We start from the raw sequence: 16,576 nt of genomic DNA, 5'->3' as shown, positions 1-16,576 counted from the left end.
AGACAATTCTTCTGAAGCTAAAAGCTCATTGGCTACCTGAGCACAATCTGACGTTGAAGTTAACCCTAACCAACATCTCAGCTCTGTTTTGTTGAATTAATTCAACTACATTCCCTGGGCTCGGGCTATCTCTCTTGCGCTGGGAGGAAGATGCAAGCTAGGTTATATCAATGGTGCTATTAAGGCTTGGTTTGGTACTGAGGTGATTCTGAAAAAAGCTGGTATCAGAAAAAGCTGAGAGCTATTTTTGTGTTTGGTAAACATTCAGCTTCAGCTTTTTTTCACAGTTTTTGGTGAAAAAAAGCCAAAAACAAGAAGCTGCAAAACCCAGCTTTGAAAAACTGGCTTTTTTTCATATCTGTTTTACATAAAAGTTTACCAAACACTATAATACTGCTTTTTTTCTTTCAAAAACACTTTTACAAAAAAGTTTACCAAACACTCTGCTGCTTTATTTCACAGCTACTTATTCTCACAGCACAGCAGAAGCAGCTTTTTTTCAAAGCACATCAATACCAAACCAGCCCTAAGGCACCTGAAACTACTTCTCCTACCTATGAGTCGTGGCTATGTAAGGACCAATATGGAGTGTAGAATTGCTTAAATATTCAGCTATTCAGAATCATTTATGCACCTATGGAAGCAAGTCTAAGAGATGTGTATGGAAACCAAAACAATGATGCACATGTCTTTCAACTCAAGAAAGACATCTCAAGTCTGCAACAAGTAGGAAAACCCTTTGTTTAACACCTTGGTAGCCTGACAAGCATGTGGAATGAGCTTGATGTTTATCGTCCTCATACTACTGATGCTACTGTTTTAATCAAGCATGCTTAGGAAGACAAGATCTTCTAACTCTTGGCAAGTTTGGGTCTAGAGTTCGAAGACCTTAGAAGCCATATTCTGATGAACTCTGAGCTTTTTTCATTCTTTAGAGTTTGTGCCATCATCCAAAGGGAAGAAGTGAGGAAGAAAGTTATGAGTCAAGAGACTAAGACTAGTATATCTGAAACTAGGGCTTACATCGTTAGCAACAATCGATTTGATGCGAAGACCTACAAAGGAAAAAGGCCTGACTTAAAGTGTAATTATTGTGATACCATATGGCATACTAGATACAGGTGTTGGATCCTTCATCCTGAGCTAAAACCTAAGACCTTAAGGGAGAATAAGGGCTTCCAAAGGAGTCCGAGTTATTCTTCTCACAGAGCCAACCATGCAGCAATCTCTACAATTGAGAGAATGTCAAACTTCACGGCAAACTTCACAGCCATTCCTGCAGAGCTAATTAATCAATTTGCTGCTTTTCTCCAAAAAAGGCAGGTGCACAATGAGTGTGAAGAAGCTCCCGTATCTGAAGAAAAGAACCACACTACCTTGCTGGGAAAGTTTCCTGGTTTTCTAGCTGAAAGTGATCGTGTTCCACATAAAGATGTTCTAGGTATAATGAATGCATTTTCAACTGCCCTTAATGTTAGTAGTGAGCATGATTATTGGATCATAGATTCAGGTGTCACGGATCACATGACCAACCAACTTACTAACATGCATGATTTTAAGAAAATGTCCATTAGTTCTCAAGTGTGACTAGCCAATGGAAAAGGTTCACCAGTTGTAGGAAAAGGAAAAACTGTTTTCAAACTTTCTTGAGTTAGTAGCTCTTTATGCTCCTTCTTTTCCATTCAAGTTATATGTTAGAACCATCACAAACTCTCTAAATTGCCTAGCCATTTTCTCTCCCCATAATGTTGTTTTTCAGGACATCACCACCAAGAGGACGATTGGTGAAGGTTTCTTTTTTAATGAACTATATTATCTAGCTAAAGACTTCAATCAACTCAAGGCCTTCCAAGTTAGTTCATGTGTAGCTCAGAACCAATACCTTTGGCACCAACGATTAGCACATCCTTATGAAAAAGTGATGTTTTTTTTGTTTCCCAAGCTGTGTAAAGACCAGTTGCAATGTGACGTATGTCACTTGTCTAAGTTTGCTAGGCTACCTTTTGATCCCTCCTTGTCTAGGGCTAGTAATCCTTTTGAAATCATACATTCAGATATTTGGGGTCCAATCCTTGAGTCATTTGATGGATTTAAGTATTTTGTAACCTTTGTTGATGATTTTACAAGGATTACTTGGTTATATCTTTTGAAATCTAAGAGTGAGCTTGCAAATGTCTTCCAAGACTTTCATAAACTTGTTAGTATTATTCTCATCTAAGATTTGCATATTAAGGTCCGACAATGGCACTAAATATATGTATCATAATATGTCTCAATACCTAAGCATATAATATGTCTCAATACCTAAGCATTCATGGCATTTTACATCAAACATTTTGTGTTGGTACACCCTAACAAAAAGGGATTGCCGAGAGGAAAAATCGAGACCTTCTTGAAAAGACAAAGGCTCTTATGCTTCATATGCATGTACCAAAGAGATTCTGGTCACAAAGATTGCTTACAGCTGCCTACCTTATCAATAGATTCCATAGTAAGGTGCTAGGTTTCAAATCTCCCCTTGAAGTACTGAAGAACAAAAAGATCGACATTTCTCACTTAAGGGTATTTGGTTCTACATGCTTTGTTCACATTCAATCACCTCACCGTGACAAGCTTGATCCTAGGGCAATTAATTGTGCTTTTAGGGTTATTCATCTACCCAAAAAGGATACAAATGCTACAATCCGGTCACTAAAAGGCTTGTTGTCTCAAGGGATGTTAAATTTGATTAAACAACTCCTTATTTCTCAAGAAAAGTGGATGATGAAGGTCAGGGGGAGTCCTTACATGACTTGTTCCTTTTGCCTAGTATTCATCTCTGCCAAGACAATTAGGCAGTGCACGACACCCTAGTTGTGATACATGCGCCTACATCTTATGTACCTAATCCACCATCTCAAGTTGAAACTCGAAGGAATCCTTCAAGGGCACGTTAACTACCAGTGAGGCTTCATGACTATGTTACTTACAATGCCAAGTATCCTCTTACAGACTTTGTCACTTATAAACAGTTTTCACCCACTCATGCAACTTTCCTCCGTGCCTTAGACAGTTCGTATAAGCCATAAACATTTCAAGCAGCCAATGAGCATGAAGTTTGGAGGCCCTTCATGATAATAATACATGGAGTGTTGTTAGACTACCTAAAAGAAAGAAGGCAGTAGGTAGTCGTTGTGTGTATAAAACCAAATACAACTCATATAGAACTGTTGAAAGACACAAGGCTCGTTTGGTAGCTCGTGGTTTCATTCAGACTTATGGCTTGGGTTACAAAGAAACCTTTGCCCCAGTTGCCAAAATGAACACGGTACAAGTACTGTTGTCAGTTGCAGTGAATCAGTCTTGGCCTCTCTATCAAATGGATGTCAAGAACGTCTTCCTAGATGGTGAGTTATAAAAGGAAGTCTACATGAAAAGTTTTCTCTCTGATTTAGGGTTCTCTAATAACCAACCAATGTCCTTGTTCTGTGATAATCAAGCCACCATGCATGTTGCCTCTAATCCTGTCTTTCACGAGAGAACAAAACGTATTGAAGTCGACTGTCACTATGTTTGAGCACAAGTGCAATCCAAAGTCATCGTCACTCACTATACACGCAGTCATGATCAGTTGGCTGATATTTTCACCAAGCCTTTTCCTACTACTTAGTTTTTACAGATTTTGTCCAAGCTTGGCTCAAGGAATCCCTTCGATCTAGCTTGAGGGGGAGTGTTGGAAGTTGGAGGTTATCGGGACTCTCATTGCTGCAATCATTGTTAGTTAGGGTTAGTGTTTTACCCAGCATATAACACTCTGCAAGGGTTTAGGGTTTTATCTTGGTGATAGGAGCATATTCATGCGACTTAAATGGCTTGTTCTCGTACATTTACGTTATGTTTCTTTAGTTATTTTAGTCCTTTATGCTTCTTTCGTGTGTTTTTAGGTTCATATGGCTAAGGAAGCAAAAAGATGCATTTTGGAGCATTTTGGAGCAAAATCGGACTTGGATTGGATAGCTTATGTTTGGAGCAAAAGGAATGCACGAAATTAAAGACCAAACTATCATAACCACCTATCACCACATATCATTCATTTATCACTTATCATAATCATTCATTTATCACTTAACATATCATTCATTTATCACTTATCATATCATTCACTTATCACTTATCATAACCATACACTTATCACTTATCATACTCATAATCATCTACACATTTTAACCATTTAAACACATGCATTTCAACTCACATGCACACCCACCTCTTTCCACCTAATCCACATGCTTTCACAACCTAAATCACATGCACATTCACCCTAAATCAATCACATACACAACCTGCCATCATTTCTCCATCCTTGCCATGGCCCTTGCAAATCCATCCCATTTTCAGCCATTACACTTCCATCATTGCAGCCACCATTCATCCTAGTTGTCAATCACATACTTTCCCATTGTTTAATTCATCCACATGCATCTTTAACCAACAAACAAATCAGCCACAACACACAAACACACCCATGCCGTGCATTCCCATTCATTTCCAGCATTCCCACATGCAATTCCAGCTTTCCAACCTAGCCACATTCACATGCATTCACTCATAATCATTCACCAAACTTGCAGCCACATTTCCACCTATTCCTAGCTGTCATGTTCCCTCTCATTTACCTATAAATAAGCATGCATTGCAGCCACAATTCATTCATTCCATTCACAACACAACACACAACACAAAAACTGCCCTTGTGCCGTGCATTCCCTACCAATCCAAACACCATCACTTCCTTCTTTCTTCCACAAAACCTATCATTCTACATCATCCATAATCCCCCAAACCTCACCTTAAACCTTGTGCTACAACAACGAGGAAGAGAAGAGTGCCTAAACGTTCATACAATTCAAGTTTGAGTTGTTAGAATGTTTAGGTGTTTCTTTGATTTCAATGTTTAAATTCAATTCTCTTTGTTTTGTACGTATGAGGAATGGAAGAGAAGAGTGCCTAAACGTTCATACAATTCAAGTTTGAGTTGTTGGAATGTTTAGGTGTTTCTTTGATTTCAAAGTTATGAGGAACTAAACCCCCTTTAGCTAGGGGGTGATTCGAAACTATGTTTATGTTTGCAATATGAATTGATTAACTTTCGTTGGAATTTCATAAGTTGTGGATTCAATTTGTTTAACCGTTTGATTGATAACTTATTTATGTATGTTTATTGAGAATGCGCGCTTAATTTTCATGCATGAATATGACGCTAGAATATAAGTGAGTTTCACCTAATCGTTATGAACTTATATTCACAAGTAGTGGAGGTGAAGGGAAATCTATGAGATTCATGTGGGATTTCTAGTGACTAGCATGCATATACAATTCAAAATTTATATACGAAAGCAACGGAAGCATGTCATACATTTTATCAAAGCTATAGTCATGCAAATCCCCTTCAAGATGCATAGGTTTATATAAGATGCATCAAAAACAAAATTTATAAGAAGAACAAACTAGAGGTTTAGTTTTATACCTCTTGATCTAGATCTTAGACCAAGGATGGACCACCTCCAAGATCTTTGCTCCTCAAACTCCTTGAGCCTAGCCTCCCTCCTTGCTTCCTCCACTTTGTATAGTAAGTGCTCCTAGGTTCTCTTCAAGTTTCCAAAGATATGAAAACCTCTAAAGATCCTCACCCACTTTGTAATGAGAAAGATGAAGGAATAACCAAAAGGGTGTATAGATGATTAGTTAAATCACCCCCTTGGTGGCCGGCCCTTTGTGTTCAAGAGAGAGAGCTTTTCTTTTTCTCTTTTGTTGTTTTAGAACACATCAAAACCCTAATGAATCTTTCACTATAATGTTCCTTTTATTACATAAAGAAACAAGTCAACAATTCACCTTCTCTCTCCCTCTCTTTGGCCGGCCATATGTGTTTGGTTTGGGCTTTGGGCTTTTAATTATTTCAAGTCATCCAATGCTTGAATAAAAGCCCAATGGGTTTTGGCCCAATGGGCCTAATTAAACCCGAACGTTTCTATAAGCCCAAAACGATCTTTATCGCTTTTATGATTTCTTTAGACTTTCTAAATTAATCAAAACACTTAATTAATCCAATTAATTATTTCCTTCATCCATTAGTTACTCACTACAAGAGTGTATTGGTGAACAATCTTTTAGGTTCTAATTAGCAAGGCAGTGAAGTGATTGGCACCAATCCAATTGATTATATTTAATCCATACACTTAGTGAATTAAAACTTACTTTTAATTCACCTTCTTCTTTGATGACTACATTTAATCATCTAGAAGAACTCACAAGCCATGAGTGACATCTAAACATATATCATGGCTACCCAAGCTAATGTAGAAGTTTATTCGGAGAACCTATTCAGTTGGAATTACAATGTAATTCGATCCTTCTCTAAAACAATACTCTCAATCACATCACTAGGGTATGGATTTATAATGTCAAACCCCTAATGTGATTATTCCTTCTTATACGATTCAATTGAGACGTATAGGAACGTTTTCCTTTATTACGCTCGATACTTCGGCCGAAGATTCCCGAATCATATCTTAGAGTATTCATCCTTTCTTATCGAGGATTAGAGATTCCTTGTTGCACATTCACTTGCCTTCATGGCTAAGTGGCTTAACCCCAACGATGCCTTGGACACTCGCGTATGGAATGACTTCAACATAATCAAAGATTAAGTACTTAACCACAAGACAACGACGATGCCTCAGGTCAAATGATTACTTACATTATTCCAACCATTAGAGTTACTTGCTTGACATGTGAGTAGACCTCCATGCAAGTACTCTCGTTTGATTGTGTTCAGTGAACTCATTCCCTTAATGAGCACCTACATGCTTGTCTTAGTGTCGCTACACGAATGGGATGAGACTTTCCATCCTTCGAATTGAAGCAGACATAGTATGTACCGGTCTATGGATTGTCAGTATCCCTCCGACAATCCTTATGACCAAGAACCTTTTTGGACATGATGGTTATGAGAAGAAGGTCTCTGTAATCTAACATCATTAGGTTACTTCTTCCATCGATCCATTGTCCATGGATTCACTATTTAGGACATATTTTGTTTATTGAGATAGTCCTAATTAGTATCTTTGCCTTCCGATGTATAAGAGTCATATATACATCAATTCATTGTCCTGAAAGGTTTCTTCCAAAGATTGACTTTCAGGGCATATTTCCAACAATCTCCCACTTGCACTAAAGTCAATCACTAGTGTATCTTATACATGCTAGTTGAGTGAGCTTATGCTCGTAGGTTAACTTGGTTATGTATTAATCACCTTTTAATTTAAAAGGGATTTACTTATCAAATGTTTCTAAAACATTTTGATGATGTCTCTTTCTTGTGTTCGAATACTTTGATGAGACCTTGATTCCATGGCTTGAGCTATCGCCCCATTATGTCGTAGTATCCTACTAACGACCTTATGGTTTGGATTCAATCATTGGTTCTAAAAGAACCCCTTCCTTTCAAAACACCTTTTGAAGCAGTTTCTAAAACAATATATCGACATATATTTTGTTTGTATACTTTATACAAACTTTGCTCCAACCTTGAGACCATTGTAGTACGATACTAACAATACATTCATATGATTAGTTCTTCATCCATTATGAAGTTCCATTTGTTAAAATGGGTTATTTTCACTTTGGTTCGTAACCTAAGTGAATGCACGCTTCCAAAGTCCCACTCTGATGTTCCTTTCTTAAAGGCAATAATACTCTATCAGTTGCTTTGGTTCTGATCCTGGGATATAGTAATATCTTAAAGTGATAACCCATGGTTTTTCACTTTTGGATATCTACTCACAAGTCCATACATGTGTCCCTTTTTGTGATTTTATGACACATTCATTATAAGGGTTATGAAAGTGATTTTCTATCATATAGTAAAATGCTTTCTTAAATCTTCAACATTTGAGATTTAATTTCCCCATATAACTTCCTTGAGATAGCCTTTGTTATATCAATAAGTCCAATTCAAGTCTATACTTAAAATTAACCGTGTCATGTCTTGTCATTTTTCGAGTAACATCTAGGTTTGATCAAGTCTATCAAATAGACTTCATTCATATCTTGTTGCTCAAATTATGACATCACTCCCATTGGGCTTGTTGTAACTTAGCATTCATTCAAAACTTAACACTTAAATTTTTCTTGATTTGAATGCATATTACTCCCACTAACTTGTTTTGGATCTATTGACAATCATTGAGATCCATTAGCTTATTAATGATGTCTCAACAATTTTGAGACTATCAACAATACTAGCTAACACAAGTTATTTAAATGAATCATTTAAATGGTGTCATACACCATTCTTCAAGTTTTAGTCATACTAAGACTTTAATGTAGTCATATAAGAATTATCCAAGTCTTTAGTGAAAGCAAGGCTTCTACTAAGGATATAGAAACTCAACCATTCCTTCTAGGTGGTTGATATAATTCTTTATCAAAAAAAAAACTACATGGAGCGTTATAGTTACATAAGGTGACGAATTCGGATTGTCTTGTCGTTAAACTATATGTTGTGACTCATTTTGAAACTATTCCCTTTTGTTTCATCAACTTGTCCATATGCTTTGTAATTTAGCTTGTTCTTATAAAAGAGAATGATGGACAACTCCCAACATATAACCATTTTATGCTAGGTTGACGAAACCTACATTCAAAGACTATTCTTTAGAATGTTACACAACATAGAATATTAATGTTTTGTAGAGCTTGAGTCTTTTAACAATTAAAATTATAAACTCTCAATAATAGTCAAGTACTATTATTATTTAGACAACTATAAACCAATCATATTCAAGTTTATATCCAATTTCTCACCTCCCACTATTTCTCATGACTTTAATGAGAAATCATTTCATACATTCAAAAATTGTATAAACGTGGAGTATACGGGTTGAGGACATTGTGTAGTAGCTTTAAAACCTTTCAAGCTCATTTGTTTCACTCTTCACTAAGTTGATGTCTTGTTATTAAGTGACTAAAACCTTTAAACATTTTATTGATTTAGACACTTAAATTTTTGGTTTAAACACACTTGACATTTTAAAACAATTTTAAGAATGTCCAATTAATTGTTCAAAACTACTAATTGAATCAAGAGTGATCTTGATTATTGTGGTTTAAGTGATAACCGTATAAGAAACGTTTTTCTTATTTCTAATATCATTATTATCATGTATCTCATCTAGGATACAACAAGACAATCTTCAATTCATAACTTTACTTTAAGGAAATATTTTAGAAGGCATTCGTCACATTACATTAATATGATAACACAAACATTCACAATGTTTAACTTAAAAGGAATTATCTCTAAACATTTAGAGACTTATTTAAGTACCTTCAAACATTTAGGCATTAATAGTGGTCTTCCATCATATGAAGCCACATAATAAGTTCTTAACACAATAAGAAAGTTTAAAGACAATCTTTAAATGCCTAAACAAACTTCCCAAGTAGTAAGCAAAAACATGGTGACCGAACCCTTCTCCACTCTTTTATTTGCTTGTTCCTCTTCTACTTAGCTCCTCCACCTATATACAATTATATAAGTGATTAGCACTTTATATCAAATATAAATATTTAGAAGATCTAACAATTAGAATTGAAGATAAGAACATAAACCATACCTTGTGGCTTGTCCTTAAGAGTTGCAAGGTATAACCTGCAATTCCTCTTCCAATGTCCCTCCTTTCCACAGTGGTGGCAAGCCCCCTTGGGCTCCATTGCCTTCTTTTTCTTCACTCCCCCTTTCGGCTTAAGAGTGGGTGACTTCTTCTCCTTCCCTTTGCCTTTGCCTTGCGGCTTAGACTTGGAAGAGGATGGCTTGTTGTAGGCTACTGCAGAAGTCCCTACAACGTTCTCTTTTATCATAGTTTTCTCAGCAGTTACTAACATGTTTAGTAACTCAGAGAGAGTATGATCCATCTTATTCATGTTGTAGTTCATTACGAACTGTGAAAATGAATCAGGAAGAGAAGCCAATATAAAGTCCTGGGCCAATTCCCCGTCAAGTGGAGTACCTAGGTTCTCCAGTTGTTCTATGAATCCTATCATCTTCAGTACATGTTGATGCACTGGAGCCCCTTTGACCATCTTGGTCTTCACAAGTTCACAAACAGTGTTAAAGCGACGGTTGCGCGTCCCTTCACCATATAACTCCGTAAGATGGAGTATTATGGAAAATGCACTGTCCATGCCCTCGTGCTGTCTCTGTAGCTCCTCATTCATGGAAGCCAACAGATAGCACTTGGCTTGTGTATCATCCTCAACGTGCTTGTCATACTTAGCACGTTCATCCTCTGTGGCCTCAGGGCCAAGAGGTATGTCAGGAAGAGGCTTGTCAAGTACGTAAATGATCTTCTCCAATGTTAGGAGAATCTTGACATTACGATACCAGGTTGGGAAATTATGCCCCTCTAGGCAATGTTTGTCGAGTATTTTCGCGAACGTGCTTCCAACCATATCTAAATACATAAACAATAAAATAAATTAGTTTGATTGTTGATTAAGTCACACGATTCGGGTCTTTAAACCGAATGACACCACCCACCATTTTTGGCAAATTCCATATCCCTCAATAGAATCTGAGAGTTACGTTGAACTCTTAGCGGGGTATGGGAGACTCACCATTACCAAGCCCACCTCAGAATTATATCATGTTGGTTAGCAAAAATAATGATGAGAGAATAACACTTTAGTCATTTACAACTCTTGTAATTACCCATCTAGTTTGGCCTCTAGAGAATGAATGCCTCAGAATTATATCATGTTGGCACCATTGCACTTAGTTAAGTTATTCCCACCATGCTTAGTTTATGTAAAGGTTCAAGCATAACCTCAGAATTATATCATGTTGGTCATACTCGTTGTCTACACTCACCTCATCATATGTTTATGGACTCCTCCTGAATGTAAGCACATACTTTGTACCTCCCCATTATAGGGTGAAGTTGGTGCATGAGTCACAAACGATTGGAGCCCACCACGGTGGAAGGCCTACGAAGAAATGTTCAAAGCATCTCTCGCTTATCAACTTAATATTCTTTGTTGGTTGAGGGATTTTAAGGTCTCATCAATTTTATTTATTTAAACATATTCAAATAAATTGTCCTATTACAACTACTAGTCCAAAGTTAATGAAATTAGTAGCATATGATATCCCCACTATTCGTTTTCATAAAACAAATCAATATCAAAACATTTTTCAAAATATTGGAGATATATATAACTACTAATTGAAATCATTATAGTTTAGTAGCGTATGATACTCCCACTATTTGTTTTGAGAAAAACAAATCAATATCAAAAACGAATTTTTTTTAAATATTGGAAGTAACTACTACTACTACGGTTTTTGCAATCCTTTGAAATTGAACTTTATAGTTATCTTAGGCTCTTGGATGACCATGGACTTATTGGGTTATTGCAACAACGAGCCAACATTGTTGAATAAGATCTCGGGGAGGTTGTGTCATTTTAATTACGTGATTTTCAATCCAATTAAAACATTTTCATTGAGCCATTAGAAATGAAAGACAATCATTCATTGCTTATTAGGGCGTTGGACCCATTTAATCTTTAATCTCATGTCAAAACCCTCTTTTAGTTATGTCTCCTTACCAATAGTTAAAGAAACTCTAGTCTAGCACTAGAGGGAATCAACTAACTAAAAGAGATTAAGAAGTAATAAGAATTACAAACCGATTTGTACAAATTCCTACAAATTACACATACTAAGAGGGAGAGATAGATTAATGTCGAAACGTGACAAGGTCCAATTGAAACAGTAATTAAAACACATTCCCAAGGTTCAAACAATTTGATTTTAGCGCCTTAACTCATAGCTCAATTATCGTTTAAGGCATAAGTCCATAGTCACCCATTTTCTAACTACTTAATCACATTAAATAATTAAATGGGATGCAATATAATCAATTAGATTTAGTGCATATGGGCATAATTAAATGATGAGTTTAAACTTTAAACAAAATTAAAATCAAACATTTCAATTTTTAAATAGTAGGGGTCTTAATGCAAATATGAAAAAGTAAGGGGTCAAACCATAAATACTAAAAGTAATACCAAACTTTTCATGATTACAAAAGGACCCTCAAGTGGGAAAACCACTTGAGTTGGCCGGCCAAATGAAGGGGGAAGTGGGTAGGTCTCACCCACCTTACATTATTTCAACATAAAGAAGAAGAAAAATATATCTTGTTTGCCACTTAATTTTGCTTTAAGGACTTTAGGGAAAAGGGTGATGGAAATATATATCTAGACAAGTCTAGGTATTAATTTAAATTTTGGTGTAGGCTATGGATGGTATGTACATCATCCATAACCACAAAACAATGCATGTAAAACCATTTTCCCCAAAAACCAAACCATGAACACCAAGAACAAAACCATGAACATATTTTTCAAGATTTGTATGTTCTTGGTGATTTTTCAAACCCAAAAAACAAAAGTGACAAGATCACTACTTTCTAGCTTCAAGGTGTGTGTGTGAGGTTCAAAACAAAACACAAACACTAACAAAAATTCCCCATTTAGCCGAACCCCCTTTAAGGAATAAAACCCCAAAATTTTTGTTTCTAAACCCTCTTTTCATTCATGCATCCAAAACATTTTTGCATACATATCTTTCTCAACTATTGATACACCTTTTTCAACATTTGAAAAGACAAAAGATAAACATATTTTGAATGAAAAACAATTTAAACTCAAACTTCATTCATGCATCAAAAACACTTTTCTTGCATATCCTTTTCAACTTTTGATTTACAATTTTTCAACACTTTGAAAAAACAAAAGATAAACATATTTTGAATGAGGCAATAATATGACATACATAAAATTAAAACCCATATGCATAAAATCTAAAAGGACACATCATACATAAACCTTTGGCTCTGATACCAATTGAAGGGAAATCTATGAGATTCATGTGGGATTTCTAGTGACTAGCATGCATATACAATTCAAAATTTATATACGAAAGCAACGGAAGCATGTCATACATTTTATCAAAGCTATAGTCATGCAAATCCCCTTCAAGATGCATAGGTTTATATAAGATGCATCAAAAACAAAATTTATAAGAAGAACAAACTAGAGGTTTAGTTTTATACCTCTTGATCTAGATCTTAGACCAAGGATGGACCACCTCCAAGATCTTTGCTCCTCAAACTCCTTGAGCCTAGCCTCCCTCCTTGCTTCCTCCACTTTGTATAGTAAGTGCTCCTAGGTTCTCTTCAAGTTTCCAAAGATATGAAAACCTCTAAAGATCCTCACCCACTTTGTAATGAGAAAGATGAAGGAATAACCAAAAGGGTGTATAGATGATTAGTTAAATCACCCCCTTGGTGGCCGGCCCTTTGTGTTCAAGAGAGAGAGCTTTTCTTTTTCTCTTTTGTTGTTTTAGAACACATCAAAACCCTAATGAATCTTTCACTATAATGTTCCTTTTATTACATAAAGAAACAAGTCAACAATTCACCTTCTCTCTCCCTCTCTTTGGCCGGCCATATGTGTTTGGTTTGGGCTTTGGGCTTTTAATTATTTCAAGTCATCCAATGCTTGAATAAAAGCCCAATGGGTTTTGGCCCAATGGGCCTAATTAAACCCGAACGTTTCTATAAGCCCAAAACGATCTTTATCGCTTTTATGATTTCTTTAGACTTTCTAAATTAATCAAAACACTTAATTAATCCAATTAATTATTTCCTTCATCCATTAGTTACTCACTACAAGAGTGTATTGGTGAACAATCTTTTAGGTTCTAATTAGCAAGGCAGTGAAGTGATTGGCACCAATCCAATTGATTATATTTAATCCATACACTTAGTGAATTAAAACTTACTTTTAATTCACCTTCTTCTTTGATGACTACATTTAATCATCTAGAAGAACTCACAAGCCATGAGTGACATCTAAACATATATCATGGCTACCCAAGCTAATGTAGAAGTTTATTCGGAGAACCTATTCAGTTGGAATTACAATGTAATTCGATCCTTCTCTAAAACAATACTCTCAATCACATCACTAGGGTATGGATTTATAATGTCAAACCCCTAATGTGATTATTCCTTCTTATACGATTCAATTGAGACGTATAGGAACGTTTTCCTTTATTACGCTCGATACTTCGGCCGAAGATTCCCGAATCATATCTTAGAGTATTCATCCTTTCTTATCGAGGATTAGAGATTCCTTGTTGCACATTCACTTGCCTTCATGGCTAAGTGGCTTAACCCCAACGATGCCTTGGACACTCGCGTATGGAATGACTTCAACATAATCAAAGATTAAGTACTTAACCACAAGACAACGACGATGCCTCAGGTCAAATGATTACTTACATTATTCCAACCATTAGAGTTACTTGCTTGACATGTGAGTAGACCTCCATGCAAGTACTCTCGTTTGATTGTGTTCAGTGAACTCATTCCCTTAATGAGCACCTACATGCTTGTCTTAGTGTCGCTACACGAATGGGATGAGACTTTCCATCCTTCGAATTGAAGCAGACATAGTATGTACCGGTCTATGGATTGTCAGTATCCCTCCGACAATCCTTATGACCAAGAACCTTTTTGGACATGATGGTTATGAGAAGAAGGTCTCTGTAATCTAACATCATTAGGTTACTTCTTCCATCGATCCATTGTCCATGGATTCACTATTTAGGACATATTTTGTTTATTGAGATAGTCCTAATTAGTATCTTTGCCTTCCGATGTATAAGAGTCATATATACATCAATTCATTGTCCTGAAAGGTTTCTTCCAAAGATTGACTTTCAGGGCATATTTCCAACAGGAGGTTGCTTATAAACAATCGCGTTAAATGAATTCTTGGCACGAGTTTCATGCTCATCATAGTAACGAATGCCTCGTCAACACTTATAGTTTTCATAATGCTTAATGATCTTTGATTGTATCTTTATTGTGCTGTTCACATAAAGGACTTTTGGAGAATGTTGTGAATTGCGTTGCGCAAACCCATCCAATTCATTAACTTAAGGAAAACTTGACGGTTAATTTAAGCGGACCTAATTAACCCGGAGTGTTGAGTTTCATAATTTATCGAAAGACCAACTGAGAATCAATCTTGTATGCAAGTGTAACATGTGTGGAGAAGAACCCCTTAGCTAGCCTTCATTCCATTCATTCTATCACAAATTCATATTTACATTCTGCTTAGTTTATTAACTTGTTTTGTTATTTCAATTTTCGTCAAATCAAAACTCTCCCCCCCTTTACTTTATTGTTCAATTTAATTAGAAATCAATTTAGTTTGTGTTTTTAAAGTGTTTGAGTCTTTTGGTTTGTCTTAGTGTTTTAACGTTTAGTTTCGCATTCTTTGAGTCTAGTTTAGTGTTTTATATTGTTTTTACGTTTTTAAGTCAGTTTCCAAGAGATTAACAATCCCTCCTAATCCCCGGTCCAGAACGATCCCTACTTATACTTATACTACAATTGACAAAAAGAGGGTTTAATTTGTGTGCGTATAAATTCCCGCATCACTTGGATACTTAGTCGTGATGTTCTTTTCCTTCAATTAAGGAACTTTGCTTTCTTGTTATTGTAAATAGATTAGGAGTGTTTCAAGGAGTGATTAAGGGAGTGATTGAAGTATGTTTCTTCATTCCTATCCTTTATATATGTTTGAGTCATTGTAAAGTTTTCTTTACATAAAATATACAACACCTCTAAATTTTCACAGTTCTTGTATTATACAGTGCATGTCTTATTCATGAGATCATTTTCAACCATTGGGCTAAAACTTAAAATTTTTAGCTCAAAAAATTTAGGTTTTAGCCCAGAAATAGTTTTTCTGCTCCAACCCTTCGGGCCTAAATTTTTTAGTCTGAGATTATTAAAAAATAAATTTAGGCTAATTTTTAAAGTAATTTAAAAAAAAATTATGTACACTATCATAATTTAATTTCATGAATATTTTAACCTAAAAATATTTAAATTCTGATAAATATTGAAAAATCACTAAATATGAGTGAATTTTGAGTTAAATATTTTTTTTAATTATTTTAGCTGTTGAATTTAATTTGGGCCGTTAAATCTTTTTTTTTTTTTTTTTACCATTATATTTGATTATATTCAATCTCAGCCGTTAGATTCAATAAATTTTAAGAGATATGCCCATGTGGGTGGGGTCCCATTGGTGGTGCCCACACCATTTTCTGGGCTAAATCCTAGGAGGAATTTGGCTTTTGTTTGGCTTTTAGCTTTTAGCTCGCACATTTAGTATGGGTTGAGTTGGGTTTTTTTGTTGGGGGGGGGGGGGGGGGTGGGGGTGGGATTAAAACCTTAAAAATAGGATTTAACCCAAGGTTAGGTTTGGTCTGACAGAGGCTAATTTCTCACACGCTAGAACTTAGTAATTAAACAATACTAATTCCTAGACTTGAGGTTCAAGGATTAAAAATTGACGAACGTTTCGTGATATCATAATTTATTAGACTTAATGATAACAATAGTAACCGTTGATTTCTCGAATAATTTACTTCTGGACCATTTCG

General features: G+C 35.7%; 1 protein-coding gene across 1 annotated transcript; it reads right to left on the bottom strand.

Moving 5' to 3' along the window:
• Nucleotides 1–9,263: 9,263 nt before the first annotated feature.
• On the bottom strand, nt 9,264–13,964 carry LOC137714427 (uncharacterized). The gene is made up of 3 exons (XM_088695492.1): nt 13,164–13,964; nt 9,660–10,496; nt 9,264–9,563 (listed from the first exon to the last, which is right to left on the bottom strand). The coding sequence occupies exons 2-3, from the start codon at nt 10,492–10,494 to the stop codon at nt 9,547–9,549; spliced, it is 852 nt and encodes a 283-aa protein (XP_088551618.1). The 5' UTR covers nt 10,495–10,496; nt 13,164–13,964; the 3' UTR covers nt 9,264–9,546.
• Nucleotides 13,965–16,576: the final 2,612 nt, after the last annotated feature.

This window comes from Pyrus communis, chromosome 6, assembly GCF_041283825.1.
Source record: "Pyrus communis isolate YQ-2024b chromosome 6, ASM4128382v1, whole genome shotgun sequence".
Lineage (NCBI taxonomy): Eukaryota > Viridiplantae > Streptophyta > Magnoliopsida > Rosales > Rosaceae > Pyrus > Pyrus communis.
The sequence above is the reverse complement of the archived record's forward strand: the minus strand, read 5'-3'. Positions and strand labels throughout refer to the sequence as shown.

Excerpts from the sequence above, each read along its gene's own strand:
- LOC137714427 (XM_088695492.1), bottom strand. The coding sequence starts at position 10,494 with ATGGTTGGAAGCACGTTCGCGAAAATACTCGACAAACATTGCCTAGAG.